A 16807-nucleotide genomic window follows, 5' to 3' on the forward strand; every position below is an offset into this window, starting at 1 on the left:
TTTGTTTCATGCTTTTGTAGTCTGTCTTTTTGTTGCTATTTTGTGCTATTTATTCCATGACTGCTGTGTAAAGAATGCAAAGAATAAGGCTGGAGGTACCACCCAAATATCATGACAGACGTTAAGTTCAAGCTTGCACTAGCTCTTTTAAAATGTACTGAGCTTCAACACCCATGAGAAGAAGGGGTAACAAACATAGTAAACATGTATCGTGCAAACACAGGTAATAAATGTACAAAATGAAATGAACTATGTCAAAATGGAAAACTTAAGCCTCCCAAAGGCTAGTTTCTAGAAATTTCTTTCTCCAAAATCTATGGTTTCTGAAATCCAAATTATTTATCATGTATCATGCATATGTGTATTGGGCTTTTTACCTCTATGGCTTTGCTCATGTCCAACTGTCCATCTAAAATATTCTTCCCAAACCTGTAAGTTGCCTAGTTGAATTACACCTTTTGCTCAAATGCCAGACTTGGCATAATGTTTTCTGTCACTCAAAGCTTAAGTGAAACATCCTCCCTCCTGTACTCTTATAGACCTTAACCACATGCTGCCTTATACTATAATCATTTTGTCTTTAAACCTATATTAGGCCATTACCTCCCTGAAAGCAGTGGCCATGTGTTAAGAGTCATGCATTCCCAGGACTGGAATGTCCTATACCAGTTACACATCTTTATGCTAAGTTCCTGATGAAGTAGCTATCTATCTCCAGAGATGGAGTATCACCAAATCTTAAGGCTGGCAGTCCCATTCATCTCTGAGTACTTGACAATGTCTGGGAAGGCTTTATGCATGGTGAGTGTTCAATATGTATTTTTTCTGAAAAATGGTTGATGCATCAAACATATACACAATACGAAAAAAAACAAAAACCCAAAAAACCTAGCTATGCCACATTATTGTGCAATCAGCCTTTCAGAGTCAGTTTCTATTCTGTAAAATAGAAATATTTAATATTTTCTTCACATGATTTAGTGAGAATCAATGAGATAACATAAGTACAATTCCTAATAAACTGCATACAATAAATGATATTTTACTAGTAATATCATTATCATTAATTTAATCCCTTTCTCAATAATCCTTAACTTTTCCCAATTGCTGTTTAACTTAACCTGGCCTTTCCCAGGTTTGGGTAGAAGTTTTTCTTGGGCAAAACAACCCAATTCCCCAATTAAGTTTCTGGTGATCCCAGAGGGAGCCTAGAGAAACACGGCTGTATTAAATTACTTAAAACAGCTGAACTTGACATTTCCAAAAAAAAAAAAAAAAAAAAAAATACTTTCCAGAATTTTCATTAAATACTGCAGAGGGGATAAAGTAAAGCCTCAGGACTTCCAGAATAGACCAGAAGCTGATACCAATGCAGGAAGTGTGGGGCGGGAGGGCAATAAAAAGCTACAAGGCATTTTCTTTCTCTTTTTTTTTTTTACTTTAGGTATGTACTATATCTGGCATTTCTCCCCATGTTATCCCTCTCCACCCTCCCAACCCTCCCCACCCCCTGCTGTCTCTCCCATACACCCCCAAGTGCCCCCAGTGTGTGATGCTCCTCTCCGAGTCCATATGTTCTCATTGTTCAACACACCTATGAGTGAGTGAGAACATGCGGTGTTTGGCTTTCTGTTCTTCTGTCAGTTTGCCAAGAATGATGGTTTCCAGATTCATCCAAGTCCCTACAAAAGACATGAACTCATCGTTTTTTATGGCTGTGTAGTATTCCATGGTGTATATATATCACATTTTCTTTGTCCACTCTATCATTGATGGGCATTTGGATTGGTTCCAGGTCTTTGCTATTGTACACAGGGCTGCAATGAACATAGGTGTGCATGTGTCTTTACAGTAGAACAATTTATAGTTCTTTGGGTATATACCCAGTAATGGGATTGCTGAATCAAATGGAATTTCTATTTTTAGATCTTTGAGAAATTGCCACACTGTCTTCCACAGTGGTTGAACTGATTTACACTCCCACCAACTGTTTAAGAGTGTTCCTATTTCTCCACATCCTCTCCAGCATCTGTTGTCTCCAGATTTTTTAATGATCACCATTCTAACTGGCGTGAGATGGTATCTCAATGTGGTTTTGATTTGCATTTCTCTAATGACCAGTGATGATGAGCATTTTTTCATATGTTTTTTGGCTTCATATATGTCTTCTTTTGTAAAGTGTCTGTACATATCCTTCGCCCACTTTTAAATGTTTTTTTTTTTTTTCTTGTATATCTATTTTAGTACTTTGTAGATTCTGGATATTAGCCCTTTGTCAGATGGGTAGATTGCAGAAATGTTTTCCTATTCTGTTGGTTGCCGGTTCGCTCTAATGATGAAAGAGAAGCTCTGGAGTTTAATTAGATCACATTTGTCTAACTTGGCTTTTATTGCCATTGCTTTTGGTGTTTTAGTCATGAAGTCCTTGCCTATGCCTATGTCCTGAATGGTTTTGCCTAGGTTTTCTTCTAGGATTTTTATGGTGTTACGTCTTATGTTTAAATCTTCAATCCATCTGGAGTTGATTTTAGTGTAAGGTGACAGGTAGGGGTCTAGTTTCTTCTTTCTGCACATTGCTAGCCAGTTTTCCCAACACCAAGTATTAAACAGGGAATCCTTTCCCCATCGCTTGTTTTTGTCCGGCTTGTCAAAGATCAGATCATTGTAGATGTGTGGTGTTGCTTCTGGGGCCTCTGTTCTGTTCCATTGGTCCATGTCTCTGTTTTGGTACCAGTACCATGCTGTTTTGGTTATTGTAGCCTTGTAGTATAGTTTGAAGTCTGGCAGTGTGATGCCTCCAGCTTTGTTCTTTTTGCTTAGGATTGTCTTGGCTATGTGGGCTCTCTTGTGATTCCATATTAAGTTTAAAGTGGTTTTTTCCAGTTGTGTGAAGAAGGTCACTGGTAGCTTGATGGGGATAGTGTTGAATCCATAGATTACTTTGGGCAGTGTGGCCATTGTCATGATATCAATTCTTCCTAAACATGAGCATGGAATGTTTTTCCATCTGTTTGTGTCCTCTCTTATTTCCTTGAGCAGTGGTTTGTAGTTCTCCTTGAAGAGGTCCGTTACATCCTTTGTTAGTTGTATTCCTAGGTATTTTATTCTTTGTAGCAATTGTGAATGGGAGTTCGCTCTTGATTTGGCTCTCTCTTTGTCTGTTATTGGTATACAGGAATGCTTGTGATTTCTGCACATTGATTTTGTATCCTGAGACTTCGCTGAAGTTGCTTATCAATTTGAGAAGATTTTGGGCTGAGACAATGGGGTCTTCCAGATATACAATCATGTCATCTGCAAATAGAGACAGTTTGACTTCCTCTTTTTGTAATTGAATACCCTTTATTTCTTTTTCTTGCCTGATTACTCTGGCTAGAACTTCCAATACTATATTGAATAGGAGTGGTGAGAGAGGGCATCCTTGTCTACTGCCAGATTTCAAAGGGAATTCTTCCAGCTTTTGCCTGTTCAGTATGATATTGGCTATAGGTTTGTCATATATAGCTTTTATTATTTTATGATATGTTTCATTGATACCTAGTTTATTAAGAGTTTTTAGCATGAAGGGCTGTTGAATTTTGTCAAAGGCCTTCTCTGCATCTATTGAGATAATCATGTGGTTTTTGTCTTTGGTTCCGTTTATGTGATGGATTATGTTTATGGATTTGCGTATGTTGAACCAGCCTTGCATCCCTAGGATGAAGCCTACTTGATCATGATGGATAAGCTTCTTGATGTGCTGTTGCAATTGGTTTGCTAGTATTTTATTGAAGATTTTTGTGTCAATGTTCATCATGGATATTGGCCTGAAGTTTTCTTTTTCAGTTGAGCCTCTGCCTGGTTTTGGTATCAAGATGATGTTGGTCTCATAAAATGTGTTAGGGAGGATTCCCTCCTTTTTTATTGTTTGATAGTTTCAGAAGGAATAGAACCAGCACCACTTTGTATGTCTGGTAGAATTTAGCTGTGAACCAATCTGGACCTGGACTTGTTTTGCTTGGTAGGCTATTGATTGCTGCCTCTTATTCAGCGCTTGTTATTGGTCTACTCAAGGTTTCAACTTCCTCCTGGTTTAGTCTTGGTAGAGTACAAGTTTCTAGGAATTTATCCATTTCTTCCTGGTTTACTGGTTTATGTGCACAGAGCTGTTTGTAGTAACCTCTGATGGTAGTCTGTATTTTTGTGGGATCAGTGGTGATATCCCCTTTATGATTTTTTATTGCATCTATTTGATTCTTCTCCCTTTTATTTTTTATTAATCTGGCTTAGTGGTCTATTTTGTTGATCTTTTCAAAAAACCAGCTCCTGGATTTATCGATTTTTTGAAGGGTTTTTTGTGTCTCTATGTCCTTTAGTTCTGCTCTGATCTTAGTTATTTTTTGTCTTCTGCTAGCTTTTGAGTTGTTTTGATCTTCCTCCTCTAGTGCTTTCAATTTTGATGATAGGGTGTCAGTTTTAGATCTTTCCTTGTTTCTCATGTGGGCATTTATTGCTATAAATTTCCCTCTCAACACTGCTTTAAAGGTGTCCCAGAGATTCTGGTAAGCCGTGTCTTCATTCTGATTGGTTTCGAAGAACATCTTTATTTCTGCCTTTATTTCATTATTTATCCAGTCAACACTCAGAAGCAAGTTGTTCAGTTTCCAAGTGGTTGTGTGGGTTTGAGTGTGTTTTTTAATCCTCAGTTCTAGTCTGATTGTGCTGTGGTCTGATAGACTGTTATGATTTCTGTTCTTTTGCATTTGCTGAGGAGTGATTTGCTTCCAATGATGTGGTCAATTTTAGGGTAAGTGCAATGTGGTGCTAAGAAAAATGTACATTCTGTGGATTTGGGGTGGAGCATTCTATATATGTCCATTAGGTCTGCTTGGTCCAGCTCTGCATTCAAGTCCTGGATGTCCTTGTTAATTTTCTGTCTCGTTGATCCAATACTGACAGTGGAGTGTTGAAGTCTCCCACTATTTTTGTGTGGGAGTCTAAATCTCATTTTAGTTCATTAAGAACTTGCTTTATGTATCTGGCTGCCCCTGTGTTGGGTGCATATATATTTAGGATAGTTAGCTCTTCGTGTTGGGTTGATCCTTTTACCATTATGTAGTGTCCTTGTCTCTTTGATCTTTGTTGGTTTGAAGTCCATTTTATCAGAGATAAAGATTGCAACCCCTGCTTTTTTTGTTCTCCATTTGCTTGGTAAATCTTCTTCCATCCCATTATATTGAGTCTATGTGTGTCTCTGTATGTGAATGGGTTTCCTGAATACAGTACACCAATGGGTCTTGACTTTTTATCCAGTTTGCCAGTCTGTGTCTTTTGATTGGGGCATTTAGGCCGTTTACATTCAATGTTAATATTGTTATGTGTCAATTTGATCCTGCCATTTTGTTGCTGGCTGGTTTTCTTTCCCGTTAGTTGACTCATTTTCTTCATTACAAAAATATGGAATGCTTCACGAATTTGCATGTCATCCTTATGCAGGGGCCATGCTAATCTTCTCTGTATCGTTCCAATTTTAGTATATGTGCTGCTGAAGACAGCATTTCTTTTTCTCTCTCTTTCTCCCTCCCTTTGTCCTCCTTTCTTCCATCTTTCCTTTGCATTCCTTCCTTCCTTTCCCTTTCTCTTTCCTTCCTCCCCTTCCTTCCCTTCCTCCCCTCCCTTCCCTTTTTTTCTTTTTAAAATAAAACAGTGTATTATTAGAGAGGTAGAGAAAGGAAAGAGAAGCTGTTCTGAGAATACCCTGTCAATCAAGTTTTAGATGAAAGACTAAAGGTGACAGAAACGAAATGGAAAACAGTGCTGAACAGAATGAAACCCATGATGAACTAACAAGAGAATGGATTATTCAGCTTAGAAAAACTGAGTAAGGGGCAGAATGAATATAATTAGAAAGATAGGCTTATATTGTTGCTCAGTAAGTAGTTGTTGAATGAAGCATGAAAGATTAAATATTTTAGTAAGTGGGGAAAAGATAAATGCATTCAGGATTCCAAGGAATTCAGCTTTAAATTTTCTCTACTTCAGTCCTAGGCATAAAGGTAATCAAGGTAAGCAAAGGGGATGCTGCAGCCAAGAGAAATTTGTTTAGGGGCTTGCTTCTGGGTATCTTGTTTCATCACTACTTCCCTGATTTTGCCCTCTGTTCTCTGTAGCCCCACAAAAGCCCTTTTGGGCCTTCCTCAAAGCTTTCATTTTGGCAGCGTAATACTCCCACAGGCTTTCTTTAACCACGGCTTTTAACTTGCTAACAATAGTCTTCATGTCACAAGGTTTTCCTCTTAATTACCAATGTGACATTTACTACTTGTTTCCATCTTTTGACATAAATGACAAATCATTTTGCCAACTGTGCAGTTTGGCAGTATGCACAAAACAAGCAGTGACTGAGCAGCCTGCACACCCCATGGCAGCTTCCCCTTAAAGGAAGCAAGTGCTTCCTTTAAGATCAGCTTAACCATTTTTAGACTCTGTGACATGAGCAAGTCACAGTCTCCTTAGGGCCAATGTGTCCTCATCTGTAAAATAAAGATAGTAAATGTATCTACTGTGAAAAATAATACCTATTTCACAGTGTTCTGATAAAAATCACACGAAATAATGTAGAAGATAATGTAAACAGAGTAGCACAGTAGAAGTGTTGGGTATTTTTGGTAGATGTGTGAATGGGGGCAATCCTCTGACTGACATCCAGGGCCTCCTACTCAAGTTTGAGCTTCTATCTTACTTTGCCTTTTATCTAATAGAGAAGACTCTGTGGTCTCTAAACAGCCTTTATGGCGTCTTTCAGGACTCCTATCTTGGATAAACAATTGTTGGGTATGTGAACTCTGTGTAGCAATGCACAGCCTTGCTGTGACCTGTGGGTGGCTCTCTGCCTCTACTCTGCTCTGGGAATGAGCTCACTCCATTTGGCCCTCACATAATGCCTTCAAAACCCTTCTTTGACAGAGAGTAATTAAACTGATATAACTAGGGACATTCACTCCTAATTATAATGTTCCTTATGCTCATTAGTAAAATAAATGAAAATAAAATCTCTCTCAAAGGGAGGTGTGAGAGTATTTCCATGAAAATACTACTCCGTTTCTCCTCCCCTTTCTAATTAAACCTGAAATTCTACTTATGCATTTTCCTGACCTCCAATTCTACTTATGCATTTTCTCTTTAATTTTTATCAGTCATATATGCAGTATTAAAAAAGCAAAATAATGGAGAAAGATTTATAATGAAAAGCAACAATCTCTTATTCCTTTGTATTCACTTTTTAGAGCAACCACACTAAGTATTTTATTTTTAGATCTTCTGGTGGTTACCCCCTGACATGACTTATCTTTATGTTGCTGTTTATGGAGACATCTTTTTAAAACAAAGTCCTGGTTACTAACCAGAATTTAACCTACGTATACTATGCTCCACTCACTTCAACCTTTAGTTTTTCTATTTTTCCTTATGAATCAACTTTGAGGTATAATTTACATGTGAGAAAATGGAACCATTTTAAATGTCCAACTAGCTGAGTATTGACAAATGGTACACCCATGTAACTGACAACACGATCAAAATATAGGCCATTTCTATTACCCCAAAAGTTCCCACGTCCCCTTTTGTGGTCAGTCATACCCTAACCACCAACCTCAGACAACCAGTGATCAACTTTCTGTGACTATAGTTTTGCCTGCTCTAGAATTTTATATAAATGGAGTACACTATATACTCATACATATCTGGTTTCTTTAAATCTATAAAGTTTCTGACAGTCATCCATGTAGTTGAGTCCACCACTTACTCATTTTTTTTTATAGGTAAGTAACATCCCATTGTATGGATATAGCACAATTTGTTTATCCATTCATGTGCTGATGAACATTTGGGTCGTTTCAAGATTTTGGTTATTGTGAATATAGCTCCTATGAAAATTCCTGTACAAGTCTTTCAGCATACATATGTTTTGCCTTCTCTTGGGTACGTAGGCATGGAATTGCTAGGTCATAGGGTAGTGTGTATTTCACTTTTTAAGAAAGTCTCTTTTCTCTCTAGGTCTCACTTGCCAATAGGATGGCCACCAGTTAATTCTACGCATGTGATAGGAATTGCCGTGTCATGTTTTACGATGAGCAGGAGGGGTTCCTCTCTCTGCCCTTTGTTAGCAGGAGTCTACACGTGCTAGAATGGAGAACAGCCTACTAAAGTGGAGGCACATATATCACAGTAATGAAATTCCTCCCAGTTCTTTTTTTTTTGTTTGTTTTTTTCAATCTCTTTAAGAGGTGTCTTCTGGTTTTCTACTAGGACTAAAATGCCTGTAGCACTTTCTCCATGGGGATGAAGGAAGCAGGAGACAGGCTATGGAGAGCCTGTTGATACCATCATTTGGTAGACAGATATCCAATTAATCTGCTTCCCTTCCTCATTCCTCCTTCCACATTACTGTCTGACTGAGTTGGAAGCCCCTGGAACTCCTTTTCCTTTGGCCATAGCTGCCGGTAGCTTCGGAGCTGCTGTTTCCTCCCTCTGGTTACCTATCTTCTAGAAATTTGTTGAACTCAAGTCTGCTGATAGTCCTTCTCCTATTTTTTTCATTATGCTAAGTTTGTTTATTTTATTGGGTCTTAGAAGAAAAAAGAAAAATGTTTATCTTTGGTCCTCAGTCCTCACCTGGAAATTGGTGGGATCTGATTTGGTGCAGCAATCTAGCACCAGATCCTACCACTGAAACGTCTCCAGCCAAGCTCATCAATGCCCACTGCTGCTTCAACCAAGGCACACCTTTATGTTTTCACTTAAACACTCTGTCACATCTGAAACTGCATGACCTCTCTCCTTCCTGAAATGCTTGCTTGATTTTCTCAATATGGCTCTCTCTAGGTTTTCTGCCTTCTGGCCACTTCTTTCAGCCTCGTTTCCACACTTGTTCTCTGCTCTTCACCTTCTCTCACTCTACATATTCTCCCTAGTTCTTGTGACCCAACATACTCTTCTAAGCCCCATGCTTGCAGTGTTTAGACAGCTCCTGTCCTGAAAATCCTTCCTTATGCTATAAGACTCGGACAGACACCCTAAGTGTCCTTACAGTACATGAGAGACTACTCTAGAATTTCTCACACTGCACCATATGGCCTGCTCACGGATCTGCTTCCTTCTCCAGCATTATGCTTTCCGAGAGCTCAGAACTGTGAGTTTCTCTTTCCCAGCAACTCTCCTAGCATACAGCTGGTGCTCAATAAATATTTGCTGGATTGGATTGAGATCATGGGTATGAAAAGGTGCTTTGTGTTTTATACATGTTATTAATGGCAATAAGAGTAAAAAAATTTTACTTTGAAGAAAAAATATGCCAGGTAAAGATAAACCTCAAGCTAATTAAAGGAAATCTAAAACTCTTAGTGCAATACAAATGAATGCCTGTTCAGAAACTATTGATGCACTTCTTCCTCTGAAAATTGCACGTTCTTCATTCTTTGACACCTCTTTAGGGTGAAATCAATTTAGATTTCTCTCATCCAAAAAGTCTCACACTCAAGTTCACAGCAGCATTATTCACAATAACCAAAAGTGGAACCAACTCTAGTATCCATTGACAGATGAATAGGTAAACAATATGGTATATGCATATATACATACAATAAAGTATCATTCAGCCTTTAAAAGGAAAGAAATTCTGACACATGCTACAACATGAATGAACCTTGATGATATTACACCAAGTGAAATAAGTCAGTTGCAAGGAAGACAAACACTGTATTATTTCATTTATATGAGGCATATGAGGTACCCAGAGTCATCAAATTCATAGAAACAAAAAGCAGAATGGTGATTGCCAGGGGCTGATGACAGGGAGAATAGGGTATTGTTGATTAACACATTCAGAGTTTGTTTTCCAAGATGGAAAGAGTTCCTGAGCCAGATGGTAGTGTGGTAATAGTTGCATAACCATGTGAATGTATACTTAATTCCACTGAACTATACACTTAAAAATTGTTTTGATGATACCTTTTGTTATGTGTAGTTTACCACAATTAAAAATAAAAGTCTCATACACAAAATGCTGTATTTTACCAGAATGTTTTTGAAACAAAATTCTGATCTATGTCTAAAATAAAAATAATCAAATGATAGAGACAGTAAAGAGAGGTATGCCAAATACAAGAAGTACTATAAAGGAGAAAAAAGCAGAATTACAGAATGACAACAATGACAATAGCTGACATTCACTGAAGCTTATTAGATGCCAGTGATATGCTAATACTTAAATGCTTTATATAAATTAATTCATTCAAAATGACTACCAGAGAAATGGGGGACTTAGAGAGATTAAGTCACTTAGTAAGGTCTCACAGCTCTAAAGTGACAGAAATGAGATTCAAACCCAGGCGCTCTGTCTAAAGCCCACACTCTGGCCACTATCTGCCTAGAGATTCTGGGATGAGAGGGCTGGGGAGAAGAAAGGGATATCTAAACTTTTCCTAAACATTCAAGTTTAAGAGACAAATGAAAACGAAATCAATTATCTATGGAGTACCTTTTACAATGCCAAGCACGTATGGCATGTAAGAGGTTCAGATCCAATCCTGGATCTGAGGGAATCCAAAGTCTATTGGGAGAGGCAGATATGCATATAAATAACCAGGCAGTACATGCCAGGAGCTGCCTAAGAGATATCAGCGGAGGAAAGAGGATGTTTAACACACGGTGTCTCCTGTAAACCCATACAATTCCTGGCAACACAAAGTGCTGAATAAATATTGACTAAATGACATAAAATCAGTCTACAAAAATATATTCTGTCTCAGGATGCATTTCGGGAAAAAAGGCAAAACGTTCAACTTCGCTTTCTTCTTCTCAAAGAAAAGAAATTTAACAGGTTATGGCAATTGTTGACATTTAAATGACAATAAAAAGGAAACTGTTCAAATTACACTTTATTTTTAATTAACTAATTAATTTTTTTGAGACAGGGTCTCACTCTGTTACCCAGGCTGGGGTGCAGTGGCCCAATCACGGCTCACTGTAGCCCTGACCTCCCAGGCTCAAGCACTTCTGCCTTAGCCTCCTCAGTAGCTGAGACTGCAGGCATGGGTCACCACACCCAGGTCATTTTTTTTTTTTCTTTTTGTAGAAACAGGGTCTCACTATGTTGCCCAGGCTGGTATGAAACTCCTGGGCTCAAGCAATCCTCCCACCTCAGCCTCCCAAAGTCCTGGGATTACAGGTGTGGGCCACTGTCCCTGGCCTCAAATTACACTTTAAATAGTTATCATATGTTAAAATGTTACCATATTAAAGATTGTAAGAGGCAGATAATGATCACATGAAATTTAAACCACCATATAAAATTCATATTGCAACTGGAACAGCCTCATTTTTCTAAACAGAGACTGAGAGATTAAGAAAACACACAGGACACTGGAAGGATCAACTTTGAAACCGCGGATTGAAGCAGTTTCGCTTGCATCTTCTGCTGCCCTTTAGCTCTCTCTGGACTTAATATCTATCATCCTTCCCAGAGCATACCATGGAAATATTTGCCAGTGTGCTAATGCCAAGAATTGGAGAGATGTCTCATTTCCAGGGGCTTAAAATAATAGCTACTTGTTGTGCTTACCTCAAAATCATACTTGCACCTTCTATAGTAAGACATTAAGTTTTAATTTTTTTTATTGCACTATTAAAAACTTCTACGTGACTGTAGTCACGTGCCACATAATGATGTTTTAGTCAACAATGGACTGCATATACATGGTGGTCCCATAAGAGTTTAAGAGACCTAGTGACAGCACAGTGTCTTCACGGCACAAAGCATTACTCGCACCTGTTTGTGGTGATGCTGGTATAAACAAACCTACTGCACTGCTGGTCCTATAGAAGTCTAGCACATGCAATTATGTACAGTATATAATATCTGATCATGACAATAACTGTTACTGGTATCTACTTTACTATACCATATTTTCCATCATTTTTTAGACTCTATTCCTTTTCCATATATACATAAATTTAACTGTAAAAGAGCCTCAGGCAGGTCCTTCAGGAGGTATTCTAGAAAGCCTGTTATCATAGAAGATGACAGCTCTATGCATGTTATTGCCTATGAATACCTTCCAGTGGGACAAGATGTGGAGATAAAAATCCTGACCCTCTGTAGGCCTAGGTGAATGTGTGCGTGTGTGTGTGTATCTTAGTTTTTAATAAAAAAGTTTAAAAAGTAAAAAAAAATTAAAAAACATTAATAAATAGTAATATAAATAAAAAATATAAATTAAAATATTAATTTTAAAATAGAAAAGAGCTTAGAGAATAGGAATATAAAGTAAGAAAATGTTTTCATATAGCTACATAATGTGTTTGTATGTTTAAGCTAAGTGTTATTATAAAGTCAATAAGTTAAAAAAATTTATAAAGTAAAAAGGTTACAGTTTAAGTGAAGGTTAATTTATTAAACAGATAAAAAGATTTTTAAAATAAATTTATGTAGTCAAAGTGTACAGTGTTCACCAAGTCTACAGCAGTATACATGAATGTCTTAGGCCTTCACATTCACTCACTACTCACTCACTGACTCACCCAGAACAATTTCCAGTCCTGCAAGCTTCATTCATGGTAAGTGTCCTAGACAGATGTACCGGTTAAAAATTCTTTTATACTGAATTTTTTATTGTACCTTTTCTATGTGGAGATACATAAATACTTACCATTGGGTTGCAACTGCCTACAGTATTCAGTATAACATGCTATACAATTTATAGTCTAGTAGCAATAGGCTATACCATATCCTAGGTGTGGAGTAGGCTACATCATCTAGGTTTGTGTGAGTATACTCTATGATGTTTGTACAGCAAAGAAATTGCCTAACAATACATTTCTCAGAACCTATCCCTGGTGTTAAGCAATGCATGGCTATATATACTATACCTTGTTCCAATATCAAGCCAGCTGCCATAATCCTTGACCAAGAAGAAAAAATGCTGTAAAAAAAAAAAAAAGGCTCCATTAAAAACAAAGCTATTTAGAGTCAGTCTAAACGTTGTTTTAGGATCGTATGTTTCAGATTTCTAACTGAGAATCACTATCTGACTGGAATCAATAAGACACATATGTCATTTACTGAAACTTTTACTTGGATTAGAATTAGCAGTAGTCTAAAATCCAGAAATAGAATTACTATTTAATCAAATGAACAAAAAAGTGGCATTTCTGAATAACCAGAAATAAAGAAGAACAAGCCAACATCAATAAAAAGCACTAGATAATACTAAAGATGTCAGTGGAAAGAAACCAGGTCATCCATTTATCAACAAATATTTACTGCACTGACTACCTACTATGTGCCAATCACTGTCTTAGGTGTTGGAGATAAACTCCTCCTCATAAGGCGTAGGCTCTACTAAATGATTCAGTCAAATTATCGGGGCGGGGGGGTGGTGTGCAAGAGGGGGATGGAGGGAGTGCTACCATTGGAAAATATAGGCAATTATAGAAACAGAGGAAGGGTTTCCTAATTCCTGATTAGGATGAAAGAGGTTTCCCACTGGAAGATGAAATCTAAGTAAAAAGTAGGAGTCAGACGAATGGAGGTTTGGGGAGAAAGAAGTTTCTGGCAGAGGGAACAGCCCATATACACATCAAGAGTCCTGAGAGAACTTGGTAGCTTCAAAGTGGGGATGGTGTAGAGAAAACCAGCATGGAGAGGTGAGAGAAGATGCCAGTCAAGTGAGCAGAAGCTAGATCATGAATGGCTGTGCAAGCTAATTTATGCAGTCTTTTTTATATAAATTAATCAGAATTTCAATCCTCATCTATTAACATGTCTTTGCCACTTGGTGTACAAAACTGAAAGCTGTTTTGTTCTCGTATTATATGTGGTCAGTTTCAGAAATACAATGAATAACAGTTCAATACCACACAAAAATACTCTCATCTAAACCAAGTGACTAGGAACCTGATTTGGAAAGCTACTCTTACTAGTTTTCCCAGTTATTTCTAGCATGGGATGTTATACGGTGATGAATTAACCTTACCCAACAAGAGCTCTGGTGTTTCTCAGCTACTGGGAGGTGATTCCCAGGCCCTTGGAACGTCATGCCTCATAGAAGTGTTCTGCCTGAGGTCTTGGCCACTGGACAGTCTAACAATGTGATGTATGATGAGGGCTTTCAGCCATATTATCAGCTGTAACCCCAGAAGGGATTAAGGGTCAGCCAGGCAGGCAGTATGTGATCAAGCCCCACTAAAAAGTCTGGGCAACAGAGCTTAGGTAAGCCTGGCTGGCACTACTCCAGGTGTACTGTCACACATCAAGAGTGGGAGGGTAGTGCTGTCCTGATTCCACAGGGAGAAACAGAAGCTCTGCGTCTGGTGTCCTGGACTCTGTCCTATGCACTGGAATAAACTGTAACTAACTAGAACAGCATTCAGTGAGCTCTGTGAATTCTTCTAGTGAATTACTAAAGCTGAGAGTGGTCTTGGGAACACCCCAAACTTGCAGACATAAAATAGGCTCCTCTTTTTATTAATATAAGAGGCCTACTTACATGCAACAGAACTCTTTTATTGTAGCTATATCTTGCTTAACATCTTCCCAATAGAAAAGCTATATTTCCTTTTTCCTTCCTTCCTTCCCTCCCCCTTTTCATTTTTAATCTGAGAGAAGGGTTAAAAATCAACACTTCAATAGAAAAATGATGTATTATCTAAATTTAAAGTTAGCTTTCTCTATAAACTTCCTTTGGAAGGTTCATTTCAGATACAAAGCTCATAGAAGATGGGATATGACAGACTTGAATAAATCAAGTAGTAAGACTTTTGACACATATGCACACATATACCACAAGTCAGACTGATCATATCTTACTAAAGTATAATTCCATTCAGACATAAAATGACATACATCTAGCATAACTAATATAAAAAGAACATAAATTATGCCAGTACTTACAACTCAATATCTAAAGATTTCACGTACAGAAATGCATTCATATTTCTCTTTATTAAATTAACCCAGCACTCTTAATTTATATGGACTACCCAGTAATGCCTTACCAAAGCCATAATGTCTGATATGACGAGAACAATGAGAAAAAGGCTGGAAAAAAGGAAGAAAAAATTACATATAGTACAAACGTGCATTTTTTCAAGGAGAGGCTAGGCAAATAACAGTGTTATTGGAATTTTTGCTCTGGAAGATACAACTTTTAAGGTTTTTTTCACATTATCATACAACTTTTAAGGTTTTTTTCACATTATCATGGGTGACCATGCACAGTGATGGCCTCGGCTGTAAAAAGTGTTATTAAGTGCTCTGAATATTTATTTCAGTAAAATGAAAGGGACATTAAATTATGATTTTCTTTACTTTTCTTTTTTTTTTTTTGAGACGCAATCTTGCTTTGTTGTCCAGGCTGGAGTTCAATGGCACGAGCCTGGCTCACTGCAACCTCTGCCTAGTGGGTTCAAGCTGTTGCTCTGCCTCAGCTTCCCAAGTAGCTGGGATTACAGGCACCTGCCACCACACCGGGTAATTTTTGTATTTTTAGTAAGATGGGGTTTCACCATTCTGGCCAGGCTGGTCTTGATCTCCCAACCTCAGGCAATCCACCCTCCTTGGCCTCCCAAAGTGCTGGGATTACAGGTGTGGCCCACCACACCTGGCCTTCATTATGATTTGCAAAACTAAACTTTTGAGATAATTGTAGGCTAATATACAATTGCAAGAAATAGTACAGAGGGATCCTCTGTACCCTTTACCCAGTTCCTCTGGTGGGAAGATCTTGCAAAACCATGGTATAATATCCCAAGCAGGATATTGACACTGATACTGTCAAGATAAGGAACATTCCCATCATCACAAAGATCTCTCATGATGCGCTTTTATAGCCACATCTCTACTCCCCTCACCACCCCTCTGCTTAATCCCTCACCCCTGAGAGCTACTAATCTGTTCTCCATTTGTATAATGTTGTCATTTTAAAAGTGGTATATGCATAGAATCACTTATATAAGAAGTTGAACAATTTATATAACACTCTGTTATCTTTTGTAACCTTCTGGGATTGGCTTTTCTCACTCAGCATACTTTTCTCAAGAATCATCCAAGGTGCTGTGTGTTATCAATGGGTCATTTACTTTTATGGCTGAATAGTACTCCATCATATGGATATACAATGGTTTACTTAACCATTCAAGCACCAAAGGACATCAAGGTTGTTTCTATTTGTGGCTACTGTTCCAGTTTCTGGCTATTACGAATAAAGCTGTTATAAGCATTTGTGTCTAATTTTTTGTATAAACCTTTCATTTCTCTAGGAAAAATATATCAAGAGTACAATTGCTAGGTCATATAACAGTAGCATGTTTAGTTTCATAAGAAACAGTAAAACTCTTTTTCAGAATGGTTATACGTGTTACGTTTCCATTAGCAATGCATGAGAGCAATTTCTTTACACCGTCAACAGCATTTGGTGATGCCACTATTTTGTTTAACTGTTCTGATAGGTGTATAATGAAATTTCATTGTGGTTTTAACATGCATTCCCTTAATGGCTAATAATGCCAGACAACTTTTCATTGGCTTATTTGCCATCTGTATACCTTCTTCAGGTGTTTTGCTCACTTTCTAATTAAATTATTTTTTGTTGTTGAGTTTTGTGCATTCTTTATACATTCTAGATACTAGTCCTTTGTCAGATACCTGGTTTGTAAATATTTTCTCCCAGTATGTAAGCTAAGTTCTCATCCTCTTAGCAGTGTCTTTCGCAGAGCAAACACTTTCGATTCTGAAGAATTCCAGTTTATCAATTTTTCCTTTATGGGTTAC

The 16807-nt window shown here is 37.8% G+C and overlaps 1 protein-coding gene and 1 non-coding gene across 5 annotated transcripts in view; both read right to left on the reverse strand.

Moving 5' to 3' along the window:
• PIGN (phosphatidylinositol glycan anchor biosynthesis class N) overlaps positions 1 to 16807 on the reverse strand; it is a 141903-nt gene that overhangs the window by 12830 nt on the left and 112266 nt on the right. For all 4 annotated transcript variants that reach the window (XM_017528850.2, XM_017528853.2, XM_017528852.2 and 1 more), the window contains 2 exons: positions 15034 to 15076; positions 12907 to 12959 (listed from right to left, as the gene is read on the reverse strand). In XM_017528850.2, coding sequence (XP_017384339.1) covers positions 12907 to 12959; positions 15034 to 15076 — 96 coding nt within the window. The remainder of the gene's footprint in view (positions 1 to 12906; positions 12960 to 15033; positions 15077 to 16807) is intronic.
• Positions 5431 to 5537, reverse strand: LOC119471300. Its single transcript, XR_005200331.1, has one exon. It is a non-coding gene; the product is annotated as a U6 spliceosomal RNA (small nuclear RNA).

Source organism: Cebus imitator, unplaced genomic scaffold (assembly GCF_001604975.1).
Source record: "Cebus imitator isolate Cc_AM_T3 unplaced genomic scaffold, Cebus_imitator-1.0 Scaffold55, whole genome shotgun sequence".
In the NCBI taxonomy this organism is placed as follows: Eukaryota; Metazoa; Chordata; class Mammalia; order Primates; family Cebidae; genus Cebus; species Cebus imitator.